The 14979-nt window shown below is 37.6% G+C and overlaps 1 protein-coding gene across 1 annotated transcript in view; it reads right to left on the bottom strand.

Moving 5' to 3' along the window:
* The window catches only part of LOC137295441 (unconventional myosin heavy chain 6-like), a 468840-nt gene that overhangs the window by 419920 nt on the left and 33941 nt on the right, over nt 1–14979 (bottom strand). The window contains exons 2-4 of the mRNA XM_067826813.1: nt 13603–13709; nt 5922–5984; nt 632–775 (exon numbers count right to left, since the gene is read on the bottom strand). Of these exons, the coding sequence (XP_067682914.1) occupies nt 632–775; nt 5922–5984; nt 13603–13709 (314 nt within the window). The remainder of the gene's footprint in view (nt 1–631; nt 776–5921; nt 5985–13602; nt 13710–14979) is intronic.

The raw sequence follows: 14979 nt of genomic DNA on the forward strand, positions 1-14979 counted from the left end.
TGTATTTTAAAATATCAAATACATATTAGAACTTTCTCACTTTCAGTTACAGTTACATTATGATAGATACATTAAATATTAGACATATTAGACATGGATAGCAAAGTGACAGTGCAAACTCGTTTTAGTGACATCTAAAAATTCTTTGATGACTTACCTGATGAAAAATTGTCATCCATCCTAAACAAGCCGTTCCTTTCGAGCACTGCAGTATAATACCAGTGGATTTTAGCCCGCTTCTTTGGAGTGCTTACACAATGCTGCCTTAATTGCTGCAGTGACTAACCAGCAATCACAGTCCTGCAGCCACCGTGGAACCCAGAATTCACGACATCAGTTCGGACACTGACAACATGACAACTACTTCCAATTTACAGACATTTTCCACAGCAGCATTACAACGGGGGTCAAGGTCAAGGAGGATGAGTAACATGACGAGTAGAGTTACCTCCCTTCCCAGCAATGGTAAACAAGTTGTGTGTTGAAGGATGGAAGCGAATTGGGACTCCATCACCGGTCTTGGACTGGATACAGAATGGAATTAGTTGCCGAAATGACAAATGTGCATGGATGAAGTGCATTTTAATACCCCCCACAAGACGCACTATGGGGGATAACAACAAACACTCACCTTGCCAGCACCACTTTCCCCACTGATAATGCATGACTGGTTGATGTCTGTTTCTTGAAGGTTTTGGATGGCTGCCTCTGCTATTGCAAAAATATGAGGCTCCACTTGGCTGATCTTCTTCTTACTGAACTGAGATACATTTTCCTGTTAACAAATAGTATCACAACATTCACAAAATGGCACATATTGAAACTTCTTACACCAATCTGATACAAATATATATAAATCAAAAAGGAGGTATGGTGTCATAACTATCTAGCTCACATGTTCATGCAGTTAAAAAAGATGTCATCTTAATTATTTCCTAAAGTATCAACAACTGATAAACAAGTAACTATAATTCCACAGTAATCTGTAACAATCTGAGTCATCAGAAGACGGCATATCCCCCCAGCTTCCACATATTTGAAAAAACAAAATATCTGAGAGTTACGTATTGTCCAGCATAAGTCCTAACCATTTCCATAGCATGCAAAATATAAATGCCAAAAATCTGTAAATAGCAAAAGGCACCACTTTGGGATCTGGCTCACATATCTGCCATATTTTACTGAAAGACATTAAATTAAAATGATAAAAAGCTGTAAAAGGCAAAAGGCCCCATTGTAGGTTCTGATCCATGGATCTATCAGGTTTAGCTGAAAGATATTGAACAGTTTTTGAGTTGTGCTTTGGAAATGACTTGCAGTGAAAAAAGTATGTCTCGGCTTTAGATGATTCCAATAATCCCCTGTGTAAGAAATTTTCAGCAGAGACTAACTTCATTATGTAAACAGAGGCAGGTCAGAAAGACCTTGGACCCCTGGATCGCAAAGACAATCTGCGACTGTCCAAGCAATAAACAAACATGGAAAATGTAATATTTCATAATGGAAATAAATTATTTGTTACTTGCAATTGATAACTGTGACTGAGTGTATATGTATGTGTAACCTGTACACTTGAATCATACGAAACAGGGATATTCCATCAAAATGAATCCATCAGCATATCCAGATGTCAACAAAGTTGAAAATTAAATCCTAAAAATCACTAATCCACAACTAGATACTTACAATTGGGCCCCTGAGAAGGGCCTTCTCCCAAACCGCTATTATCTATGCTACTACAGAAGTGTGTGCAAAATTTGGTTAAAATCGACCAAATATTTTTCGAGATATGGACTACCAAGTGAGTATGGGGTCAGTTGGGAAAAGGACAAAATATTCAACTTTTTGTTGTAATTAGGTCTTCATTAATCTAATGACACCACTGAGAGTGTTCAAAATACTGTTTTGTTATAGCGTACCCATTTGCCAAAATGCCTGCAAAATTTCGCGACAATTGGTCGAATAGTTTAAGAAATAATCGCTTAATAGTGAGCATTGGGGGGTTCGGTCTGACAAAGGGCTAACATTTCGACGTACATATTAGTGAGGCGATGGGTTATTTCAGCTGAATGAAATGCAGCTCTCAGTGTCTCATTGGGATGTGCTCATAGTGAGTGGAGAAGTGTCTGAAAGTGAATTAAACACAGGTCTCGGAAGTTGTTGCCTCACTACCCTCTCGGTATGCTCTAAACGAGCACTGTGGACGAGTATCAGTGTGTGTAGGCTTGGTTATAATGATATGCAGCTGGCAGACTAGCGAGGCGACAGCTGTCAGAAGGTGAATGAAATGCAGATCTCGGCAGTGGTTGGCTCACCACTGTCTCGAGAGTTGGTCTGAACAAGCACTCTTTGTGTGTCGCCCTGGCTGTAGTGATGTTCAGCCAGCTCACTAGCAAGGTGATAGCTGTCCGAAGGTGGATCAAACGATTTTCTCTGAAGTCCTCTCTGGGAGGTCAGGCTGACTACACTATGTTGATGTTCGCAAAGCAATTTGTAGTGAATCTTGTTTGGTTCTCATTAGGAAGCTGCTTGGGCCCATTGCCTCCCTTAATCTATTAACATTTTTTTCTTCTTTTTTTGGAGATGACCAGGCAGTTACGAGACTTGGTTCAAATCTCTTGCTTCATTCTGTGGTATTTGGAGAGTTCCGACAGAAACAAACAGAACTACTCTTCCGAAACTTTGCTGTCTGTGAGCGCAGACTAAATAGGATCTTCAATCATGTAGAGCTTCAATCCAGCCTGAACTCTGATTTTGTCATGTTTCATAACATGCTGCACTTTGCGAGACACGTACTTGAGCACCAATCAGATAAACCCCGTGGCTCCAGATGTTATTTTGAATGCCTAAGATGGTGACTAAGATATTACCTGTGTTATCTGGTAATGGTGCAACGTACCTCCATGCAACACGATCTGATGGCTCAAAAATCCCAACTAGCATCCCATTATTTATTGTGGCATTGCAATTATCATCCCGGGTGATGTAGTGGTAGGTGAGAATAATACTGATGATCCAGTTTAATTGAGATTCCATGATGACTTCGCGTCGCATGTACACATTTTTTCGTAAGTTTCATAAGTTGCCGGCAACCAAACGCGCTGTAACAAAAGTGTATTTTCTATAAATTGGTTTATTGATTAAGTGATAATTATTACTGGGTCACAATGTTGAGAGTTTTTGAGTGATAGGTATTATGGGTCACATTTCATACCATAAATGCTCAGTGCTATTAGTGTTTTAGCAGGAGGCCTTTAAGGTAGTGCTCTAGAATTGCCTCCTTTGAATTGGTGTGTTTATTTCCGGGCAAAGTTGGTGGCAATGTGGTCGCAAAGTGCTTGAATATTCAGGAATCAGTGCCTGTGTATATATATAAGGCTGGTTGCCACACCAACACGGACTTACACACAGAGTTTTACTGCAGTGTGTCATCATTCTGCCTACATCAATTTGCCTGCCTCAAAGTTTGACCTTACATGACTGCTGCCTGATTGCTCGTCGTGTTAAATTCAGTATAACTGTTTCTCACTCTCAAAGCAAGACTTTGGTAAGTTGATATTATATTTGTGACCCACTACTTTAGATTTGATTCAGTTGCATTGTACATGAAACCTCTATTGTGAATTATTGTATCTTGCCTATGTTTGCTAAATACATAATACTGAATATTTTAGACTTATTTGTAATATATTAACTGTAACAGCATGCCGGAAACAAACGTGATGACCAAGGATCTCGATCTTGTTGCCATGTCAACACATACCTGACCACCAAGTACGCACTGTGGTTGGACATGCGATCTAGAGCAAATTAAACTTGTACTTAAACGTGATAATCGATGCCCAACTTAATTTAGACAAAGGAAGATTCTGGACCTGCTGAAGGTTACTATCGAGACACATTCAACCACATTGTCATCCTCTGCCCGACTCTGAGCGCAAACAAGACGTACGTGGAGAGAGCGTGGGTGACGACAAACGCTGACATGCACCGAGTTGATCTGCAAATGCATCTGCAACAAAAGGAGAATTGATGCTGTTCCTCCTTGACGACTGTAGCGCCAACAGAGACATCGAGAAAAAGGTAGACACACTCTAGTACCTGGCCCTACATGAAGTGTTTGGGTGCTGACACAAAAATTCAACTCAGTGCGCAAAGACCAGAGGCAACAAACACGATGGGTCACCTTGTTTCACTGCACATCACATCATCAATAGCAAACATGACCATCCTGGCAATTCATACATGCCAACACATCAGTTGGCGGATGATGTCAGCAGGAATCCTGTTCCAAGAACATCCGTTTAAGTTCCTGTTGGTTTGCTGGAGTCTGTACATGCTGTCTGTCTGATGATCAAGATGATCCCAGGTCTGTTCAGTTGGGTTCATATTTGGGGAGTGCACTGGCCAAAGCAATGCATTGACATTAACGTTGTACAGGTATTTTCATGTTGGCAGTGTGAGGCCTTGTGTTGTCATGCTGCAAAATGACTCCTCCAGACTGATGTTGAATACAGGGTACCACAAAAGGTCTAGGCACTCCATCACTGCACTGCTGGGCGTTTACATTTCTATCGAGTGATAACCAGTCATGTTGTTCTCAGCAGGCCACAAATAACCCCTATGCAGTTTGTGCCTGTTGCAATCTATGTGGACAGTGTTGATGAGTCAAGGTTTGCATTCCAAGTCGTCAAAGAACTGTTCATCTGCTGATGAGAAGTGCTAAACTGTCACCACCATTGATATCAATGTCATACATCTCTTCCGGAGGTGGATCTGCCTGATATAGCAGTCTTGGGATGGTGTTGTAACTCTTAATCTTGCACTCTAGGGCAGTTTTGGGTGTGGGCAGTTTGCTGGTAGCAGTTAATCAACATGATGGCCTGGGTGCAGTAGAGGATTCTTGCGATGTGATGATTTAAAGCCCCCATATTGGACATACTGATCACCCTGGATCATCACCTCTAGTCGGAATCCGAGTCAATTTGGAGATTACTGACACAGGAGTCATTCAAGATGTCAAAGTGGAATACGCCACCATAAATTGGACCTGAGAATACTGTGCCTGTGGAATGATGCTTTACGGCTGGTGACAATGATTGTGATGTGATGTTGGCAGTCTGAGGCAGAGTCTCAGAGGATGAGTGGGCAGGGTGGTGGAGTTACAAGAGTTTGAAAACAAGTAATCGATGGAATGATGTTGTTTTTCATTAATGAAATAATTACAGATTGTTGATTCAATATTTTTGTACCTGGAAATTATTTGATGTGGTACACCATTATCAGAGACAGACTGGTTGAGACATTTGCATGTTCATGGTTTGCCTAATGGCCAACAAGTTTGTTTACAAACATGCAAATGGTTGTTTTCTTTTTCATTTTTTTTAAAGGTTAAACACTTTGAAATGATCACTATTTATAATCTAATTCTTTTACAAAATGATTTCTAATAAAAAGAGTATCCGTATCTCCAAATGTGCACATTCTAATTATCAATGAAATGGAAAAAGTTGTAAATGAACTTGATTCAAGAACATGAGAAGTAGTTCCGTCAACCAATCATATTTCTTCTCTGCTTAGCTGAATCAACACTGAGAACAACTAAAAAGCACATGTGCGATTACGACAAAAATATTCACCTGTGTATCCTAGCCCATATGGGTAATAAGGGTGTTCATGCTACAGTCATGCATGTGCATTTGAACTACTGTCCCAAAATTGATTTTTTTCACATTTTGAAACTCTAGATTTGAATGAAGTAATTTTTTCCTAAAACTGGTTTAAATAGCATGTACTTTCAACCCACAATTACAAACACAGTACAAGAAGCCCATGACATAAGCTCATCTGACTTTCAGTCTGGAGAGCTGATAATTTATACACATGTGGACTAGGAGTAAAGAGGGGGACAGACAACATACCTGTTCATATATCTTGATATCTTTGTAAGGGTTGACTGACACCAGAATAGATCCAGTAAAGGTCTGTTACCTTGTCAAGGAAGTTGTCAAAAAGAGCAATAAATATATCATCAACCATCTGAAGAGGAGCTGAAAAACAAGTGAGTGTTTGATTTTGCCGTTTTTTTATGCATTGTTTCAAATCATTAGTTAGTGCACATGGCATGGGAAGAAACCACAAAATGATGCAGGTCTTAGAAGTTTATTGATTTTGCAATAAATCAAAGACATTACAATGTCCATGAGACTAGCACTGGGTAACCACTGGGGTTTCATCGAGTTATGCCATAACTTTTTTCTACATCAGTTGGATAAAACAATTGCAAATATATTAATTACAACAAGCAAGAGTCATCAGACGATGGCAACTCAACCAGTCCTCGCTATAAAGAACAAATCATCTGACAGTTATGTAACCCCCTGGATGCCAAAATTTTTTTTCAGAACATTTTCATAAGGTTTGAAAAGTGAACGTTGTGCGAGAAATGCGCTTCAGTGGTACTGATCTGAGTACAGATATAAAATTACATCGAAATGTAGAATATCAAATTTCCTGTCCATTGGTATAAATATAAGTGCAACCATCTCGGCAGTTTGAGAAATAAACACAGCTAAATGTTGTCCAAAAATTTGTATGCTTTAAAAAACAGTTTCTCTGTTTAAGTACTCTGCTACAATTTTGTTAATTTAATATATTTATGAAAAGTGTGAACAAAGAAAATACTCCTTGGTACTCCTGAACAACGTAAGTTACATATGAAATGCATTTATGAGATAATACATAACGTAATATGCCAAACATTAAGAATGACCCGCAATGATGACATGAAGGGAATTTGTCATAGACACAGATACATTTTCATTGTGTTTCATTCAGTACAAAGTTCCCCAAGTTGAGCTGATACCTTTTGGTAGTTTCACAATTTATAAGAAAAGATGCCAACGTACTACATGAGAAAGCAGGTAATAGTGACTTGGATGGTCCTATCTGATACATAACTTATTTCTTAGATTCTCATATTCTGTTTGTGTACATGTATTTTGACTAATTTTGCATCATTATTAATGTTTTGTCTATTTTATGACGCTGGAAATGACATTGTTTTGCTGATTAGTACATATCTCCCTCAACTTCCATTAATTGTATAAAAGGCCTCGGCTGCAATGGCAGAATTAAACACATCAAATTAAGGGTTTTACCCTTGAAAAATAGTGTCCTGAATATATCAACAATTAGACAGTTTAACTGTGTATCTTATTGTGAGCAACACGCATGACCTGGTTTATATATTTTTAAACAATTTTCTTATAAAAATTGTTTGAGTTACATATCCTGCCATTACAACTTGTTTAAATCAAATATATGAATTGTTTGTATTATCAAGAACACTGATAATAAATCATCGACTGTTTTTGACAAACTTGCACCTGGTCGATCAATATTCATAATTGTTTTGTCTATTAAACAACACAAACAAATTCAATGAATAGACAATTCCTTTAAATATGTGTGCCAATGCATTTTATAAAATGCATAAATCATTTCCATTAACATTACCAGTTTTACTTATAAGGTTGAATTAAATCGCTGTTTATCAACCTGAGAGACAATATGAGACTGCAATATTAGTCCTAACATACTGAATACTGTACACCACAGGAAGTATACACTGCAGTAATGGCTACATGTGACCTAACACCTGCATAAAGACTCAAAATGTGGTATACTTCACTAAATGTGTCAATTTCCTATGTAAATATTATTTAAACAATCAAAAACTTTCAAAGAATGAAAATGCTTACCCTATATCCACAGATGATATGTCGAAAAAGGCTAAATGTTCATACTGAAATTAGTTTCAAGAAAAAATGTTGACAATATACATGATAGTAGTGAAAGTGTAACTGTAAGGATAGAACGATTGTGTTTACTCTTGTTCAACTGACCTTCACCTCACAGAAATTGCCTAATACGTTTAACAATGTTGATGTGTGACATCACTACTGATGATCCATTCCTTACAAAATAGAGGCTTCGCTAACAAGGGTACACAGGATTTTGCAAGGAATGTTCCCTTCATTCAGGGATCCTTTGTTCCTAAAAGCAAGATTTAAATCAGAATAATTCTAATTATCTGTGTATTGTTTTGTTTTTATTGTTTACACTGTAAATAACACAAGCAGCTTGAAATGCTGATAAGTATCATTGTTATACTGCATGATTCTGCATCAGTCATGGCGTCATGCTGCACTGAAACTTTGACAGTTTCTTATGAATTATCAAATCATTGCATTGTATCTATTTTTAATTTGCTATTTCTTGCTATGATACTCTTCCCCTGCATATTCGAAACATCTTGAGCAATTGTAAGCAATGATTAGACAACTGATGTCGAAAATTTCTAAAAATGTTACGCAGTGTCAAATCAGAATTTTTCTTTGCTGACATTTCAAACAAGCAGTCTTTTGAGCATAGCGTTCGTTTTCACACCCAAAATGTTTTGCTTCGTTTTATCTATACAGTTGGTAATGGTGACAATTACCATTTGTAATGTGATTCTATGTAGGTATGGGGGATTCATTTGATGCATTTGTCGTAACTAAATATAAAAAATATGTGATGCAATTAGCGTCTGAATACCGACCTTCGAGAAATGTGATTTTGTAAATACTATTAAGCGCACTTCTTCATTCATGTAAGTGCATTTTTTAAAACATTCCAACCAACTCTGGGTTCATCGATGACATTTCAGCATTATCATTACTGGTTACATGAAATCTTGATAACAGTAATCATTAGTGTGTTATTTTTGAAATTCAGAACTCCCAGTAATTTACACATTTCAAAAAAATACAGCAGATAACCCTGTGAATCACGATTTTGTACTGTGTGAAAAATGGTGACATTTATGATGAAGCCAATTTTGAGAGATTATTTTAAGCACTCTGTCTGAAATAATAGTGGATGGTATGAAGGAACAGGGAATTTCCCAGAGAATTCATAACTGTGAATTATATTTGTGTGTGTGTGATATATTTAGAATTTTATTGGACTTCAAAGTGATGGTTGAAGAGGAAGGACATGCATGACCCTGTGGCATCCAGGAGGTGATCTTGATGAGAAAATTTCCGTCTTTAAAAGAAGAGTAACTATCATAACAATATCATGGGATTGAGATTCGAAATTAAACTTGCATGTCAGTTACACAACAATACCAGAGTCAAAGCAAAAATACAAATGTAAAAATCCCTGAGTGAGTGAGTGAGTGAGTGAGTGAGTGAGTGAGTGAGTGAGTGAGTGAGTGAGTGAGTGAGTGAGTGAGTGAGTGAGTGAGTGAGTGAGTGAGTGAGTGAGTGAGTGAGTGAGTTGGGTTTTTGTCGTTTTTAGCAATATTCCAGCTATATTACAGTGGGGACACCTGAAATGGGTTTCACATACTGTACCTGTTCCATGAAGGAAGAGTACTCTTTGAAGAAAAGGTCCTAAAAAAGGAACAATTACAGTTGTTGCTAGTAACTGTTAGTAAACTTACCTCTGGATTATGGCTGCATTAATCTGTGGTTTCCACTTACACATACAGAAATGATGTCATTTCTGGTCTAGTGACGTCACATCCGGTTTATTGTCTATCTTTTTACATACAAATTCCTGACCTAGCCCTTGATAATCAACAACATTCCTTTTCCCAAGCCATGATGCAATAGTAATCTTGGAAATCTCTGTATCAACACTGCATGAAAGGAAAAGACGACTGCATCAATAGTTTGCTGTCTGATGCAAATACCACCTCATGGCTTGAACAGGACATGGTAACCTTGATCTCTCAGATCTACAAGCCTTGAATGGCAGTGCTGCGATACGATAAGACCTATAGCCTAAAGGACCTCCTACAGCAGCAGTTTGGTTCTTAGCTGTAAACTCAGGCACAGTCCTACATGACACTGACTTCTATCCTTCTGCAAATGCTATGGACATCAGTTGCATATAACTCTGATACTTTTGATGCTGTAGCAAATGCTAACAAAAAAGCCATTTTGAAACTGAGAAACTTTAAAAATAAGTTTTGCATGGGCTCAAAAGGATATCTGCAAAGCTTGTAAATTATACAGAAGTCACATTTTGGAAAGACTGCTGGAGTTGTAATGTCCTTGATTTAAGATGATCTGTTAAGTCTATGCAAAACCTGTTGACAGCCCTTGTAGATATAACACAGAAGCTTTTGCCGATCTATATGCTTCTGTGGTGTATTATGCTTCAGCCTTCTAACACTTCTTAAATATATGAGGAACTCCGATATGATGGGGATGGAGTTCAGAGAATAAAGGAGTCGTCACTCTGTTCACCGCTGGATGAAGACATTCCACATGACATCATAATGAGCTGCTTTTGAAGATCTGACTGACTCTGAGATGGCTATCGTTGTTTGTTCATTAAAGGAGAATGATAGAATTGCAATAGTTTGCTGGGTGAAAGACAAAGTCAGAAACATATGCCCAAAATTTGAATTACAAATTATGCATGTTTACGTCTAAACCACATGAACAGATGTTGTTATCTGACCTTCGGCCATTATTTTTTCTCCACTGTAACTCATGGGACCTTTCCGTTCGTGATGTCATGACATCAAATGTGAAACAGAAACAACATGACTTGTAATATTGGAGTGCTTGGTCTGTGGACTCCAGTATTACAAGTCATGTTGTTTCTGTCCGTTTTGCAAATGGTACAATGCACGGAATCATCAATTTATCTGTTTTCCAAGGGTCAAGGAGTGGATGGGGGTCAATGTTTGTGTGCATGACTGCATGCATGCAAAACCATTATTTATGCATTGTACTGGTCGGACTAGTCTGACTGTTGAAGGAAAGGAGGGGTGTTATGCAATAAGGTATTATGATCAGATCCGTAACTGTGGGTGCTTGACGGTTGTTAGTGCTACTGTATGATGGTTGCTACACTATGTATACTGACTACAGGTGTGCCATTTAAATACTGTCACAGGTTTTAATCTTGTGTTATTGTCTCATATCCCCAAAGAGGCCTAACTCTTTACCAGGGTTTGACACACTGTATTAAACAATTTCTTTTTCATCAGAATATGACTCAATCAACTTTACCCATCAAACAGAAAACATTCTTGTTGCTTTAAATGTACAAACAAACAACTCATAAGTGATGTACTTAACAAGACAATTTGGTACAATAAAATGAATTCCAATGAACGTAACAATCAAATGGTACCTATTGCATGAATTGTATGTAAGATGTGAAAAAGTGCTGACCGCATAAAAAGTTAAGATGAAAAAAAAATGCCCCTAGACAGCAATTAGTACTTCATGAATAAAGTTTGCATATCACAATATAGCACCTTAACAGTATAAATGAACCAATTACTCGACAGTTGTTTATGTGACAAACTTCCGAAAAAACAATAGTGCTTCAAAGGTGTCCGTCTTAGATAAACATTTCTAATGCTTTTAACTCGTAAAAGTTGTTATTCATGTACAAATACATTTATTATAATTGTTAACCACCATTTCAAGCTCTGTGTACTCAACAACTATCAGCGCTATAGTACCTTTATCGTGGGCCGGTGGCCCGTTGCGAAACAAACACTATCTGATGAACATACCAGTCTGTATTCCTGAGTTTTCCGATGCTGACATCAAGTGGTCAAGATGTTACAGTTGTAATTTATCATAGCTACCTTTGTTTTCTGTTCTAATCATCACTAAAGAGGTCAGAAGCATGTCAAACTACCCCCTTCAAAGCTAATAAAGTAATTTGCTCCATGTATAGATTATTTCATAATAGTAAGCATATTTCCTTCACAGTTGAATGTAAACCATTTTATAGTAAAATCATGCCTGCATTACTGTATGGTTCAGGAATTTGGGGGGTTTAGATACGAGTAGGTGTCTACTCAATTGCGTGTTATAAAGGTTTGGTTAAAAATATCAAGAATGGAATCATACCACTGTCCTCACCAGTGTTATTTATTTGTTAAAAAACTTGATGAAAATGGTAAACACATGGGTTCCAGATGTCCGTCACTCACTTCTCACAACTGGTGTTTAATATGTTGGGATAGAGCAAGGCGCAGTAAAAATGCAAACAGCACTTTTGCACAAAGAATCTCTTATATATATTCCCAGATACTGGCATGACTCTTTTTGTAAATCTACATTTTAAAAGAATCACTTGACTTTCAAATCATTACTACCGCCTGAAATATACCTTACGGCACTAAGTGATAACACCTTGATTCATGCATTCTGTAAATTATGCACTGCATTGCATTCCTTCAAAGTTAATCTACTGAGGAAACAACATCGTACTAATGAAAAGATATTCCAGTATGCACTATGCATGTATATTGTAATCTATAAGTTCTCGAAGATGAGTACCAGGTATTGTTTGTATGTGAAAGGTATGTGGATCTCCAAACAAAACAAGAGTCATCAGAAGATGGCATGTCCTCCCGGCCCCTACATATTTCAAATGACAAATCATCTGACAGTTAGTTAGCGTTTTTTAAGACTAAGTTTGAATTGTTTCCATGGAATTCATGAAAAATATAAATGCCATATATCTGTAAACAGCAAAAGGCACCACATCAAGATCTGTCTCATATATCTGCCAAGATCTGTTGAAAGATATGAAATGGTTTTAGAGTTGTGCTCCAGAAACGAAGCCCATCCCTCCATTTTGAGACTAAGTCAAATCACAAAAACCTGCACCACATTAGGTTCTGATTGATATATCTACCAAGTTTTGCAGAAAAATATTGAATGATTTTTGGGTTCTGCTCTGGAAATGAAGCCCCCGCCTCCATTAATCATCGATATCTCCGGGGTATACGTTCCAACAAGTCTCCACTATACCCTGGATGGATCTACAGCTAAGCCCAATAAATTTATTACCTCCTTGGCTGACTTGTTATCCAATCAGGTGTATACACTGGGAAGTTGATCGAGCCAATCACAACAAACTTTCGCTTATTAAATTATCGAACCGATTAAACTTGGCAAAACAAACCATGAAGAGGTTCTCTGAAAGAGATAGGAGGAGTTCTTTAATATATTTTTTTTTAATTTTCGGACCTATCAATGTGTCTGTATGATTTCTCCTAAATCTGAGTCGCACTGCCAACAAACCTTAACAGTTGCAACAGCTATTTTTATTGACACTGGCAAGTTCAGTTGTAACAGTGGCTTAGCTGATTGGCTGATTGTGAGGATGTGAGCCAGTAAAGGGAGGTAGTAAAATTTTCGGACTGAGCCATACATGCATCCAGGGTATAAGTGGAGACTTATCGGAATGTATACCCCGAAGATATCGAGGATGGCCTCCATTAGACTAACACCAAAACATTCCATGGAAAAACGGACAACATATAAAATGCCAAAAATCTGTAAATAGCAAAAGGCACAACCATAGGTTCAGATTATTATATCTATCAATTTTGGTCTAAATATTGAACGGTTTCTGAGTTATGCTCCAGAAACAAAATGATTACGAACGGACTGACAGACAAGACTATATGCCAGACTATATTTGCAGAAATTGATGAGTATGCAGAGCAAAATTTATATTTTCAATTTGTCATGTTAGTATGATCCACTTTGGTTAAAAGGATACATATATCTGGTCTTTTTGATATCTTGTTTTCAAATTAATATTGATACCATTTTCATCAATATCACTGATGACTGTCATATTGGGAACTCCATCTTCTGGCCTTGCACCTGGTAAGAGAAAAGAAATGTGTCAAATAGATTCTGAAATACATTCACAGATTACTGAGGAGTCCTTATTTTGGTCAGATGTAGAATAAATAGATTGGTTGTGCAGTGAATCTAACAGAATCTATGAATGTATTCATACACAATTTATTATTGTGGACTCCCTAAGGTATGTTCCACTAGTCTGGATCAAGCCCACCTGTGACCTGATGTAAAAACCTTGCAGTCGACTGTGTGTGCAGACTCTTTCCGGGTTGTCACAACCCCTAGTATGAGGTACACAACCCTGTGCATGGTGGCCACATGAATACATGCACACACATAGTTGAAGGTACAGCAACGTGCAGTAAACTTACTGTACTGTGTAAAAGTTCTGTGACTATATGTCCCAGTCTACCCAGCTGTGAAATGGGTACCTAGTTAGGATGAGAGAGCCACAATAAAACTTGGTGCACTTAGTGGCAGCAAGAGTTGTATAGCAGCGGCTTGAGCAGGCAACAGTTGCATGGATATATAAATATCCTATAACAACAAAACAGTTTATTTTTTGGTGTACATAACATACAAATGTCAAAAATCTATGATAGCACAGAAAGCACAGCACGCATGCAGGCACGCAGGCACGTAGGCACGCAGGCACACAGAGTGTTGATGTTACGTAATTGGAGATTGGAAAAACTGAAGAAGGTGATCAGGACCTACTCATTTTGCCCTACAAAAAGGTATTTGTAACCTAAACCTCCAAAACATGAGGTACATAAAATATAATTTAACCAAATAATGTCAATCTTATGAATCAGAATAAAATCCAGTGACTTCAGGTCAACATGCCTAAATCTGAAAGTGTCACAGTGACCTTGAAAATTATGTGAAGGTCACATTAGATGAAGTTTGACATCAATGGACAAGTTGACAAGCACAAAATGCAGGTGTAGTATTATTATAATATGTTTAAATTCTTGACAATTATATCAGTCACCAAAATCGACAACCTTGAAAATCTAGTGAAGAGTTCTTGAGATATCTCGCTGACAAGAGTATAATGCTAAAGTCCCCTTGTGACATTGAAATGAAGGTCAAGGTCACCCTTCCTGTCTGGGACCCTTCTTACACTGTGAACCTAAGTACCAAATACGAAAAGAATATTGCCAACAGTTCTTAAGATAAACAATTCATATGTATGGAGCCCAATACTGTATGAACTGCTTCAGACAAATAATAATTATAAATCCGAGATAATAAAAAAGAAATTATAGAAATTGTTATTTTTCTT

This window comes from Haliotis asinina, chromosome 8 (assembly GCF_037392515.1).
Source record: "Haliotis asinina isolate JCU_RB_2024 chromosome 8, JCU_Hal_asi_v2, whole genome shotgun sequence".
Lineage (NCBI taxonomy): Eukaryota > Metazoa > Mollusca > Gastropoda > Lepetellida > Haliotidae > Haliotis > Haliotis asinina.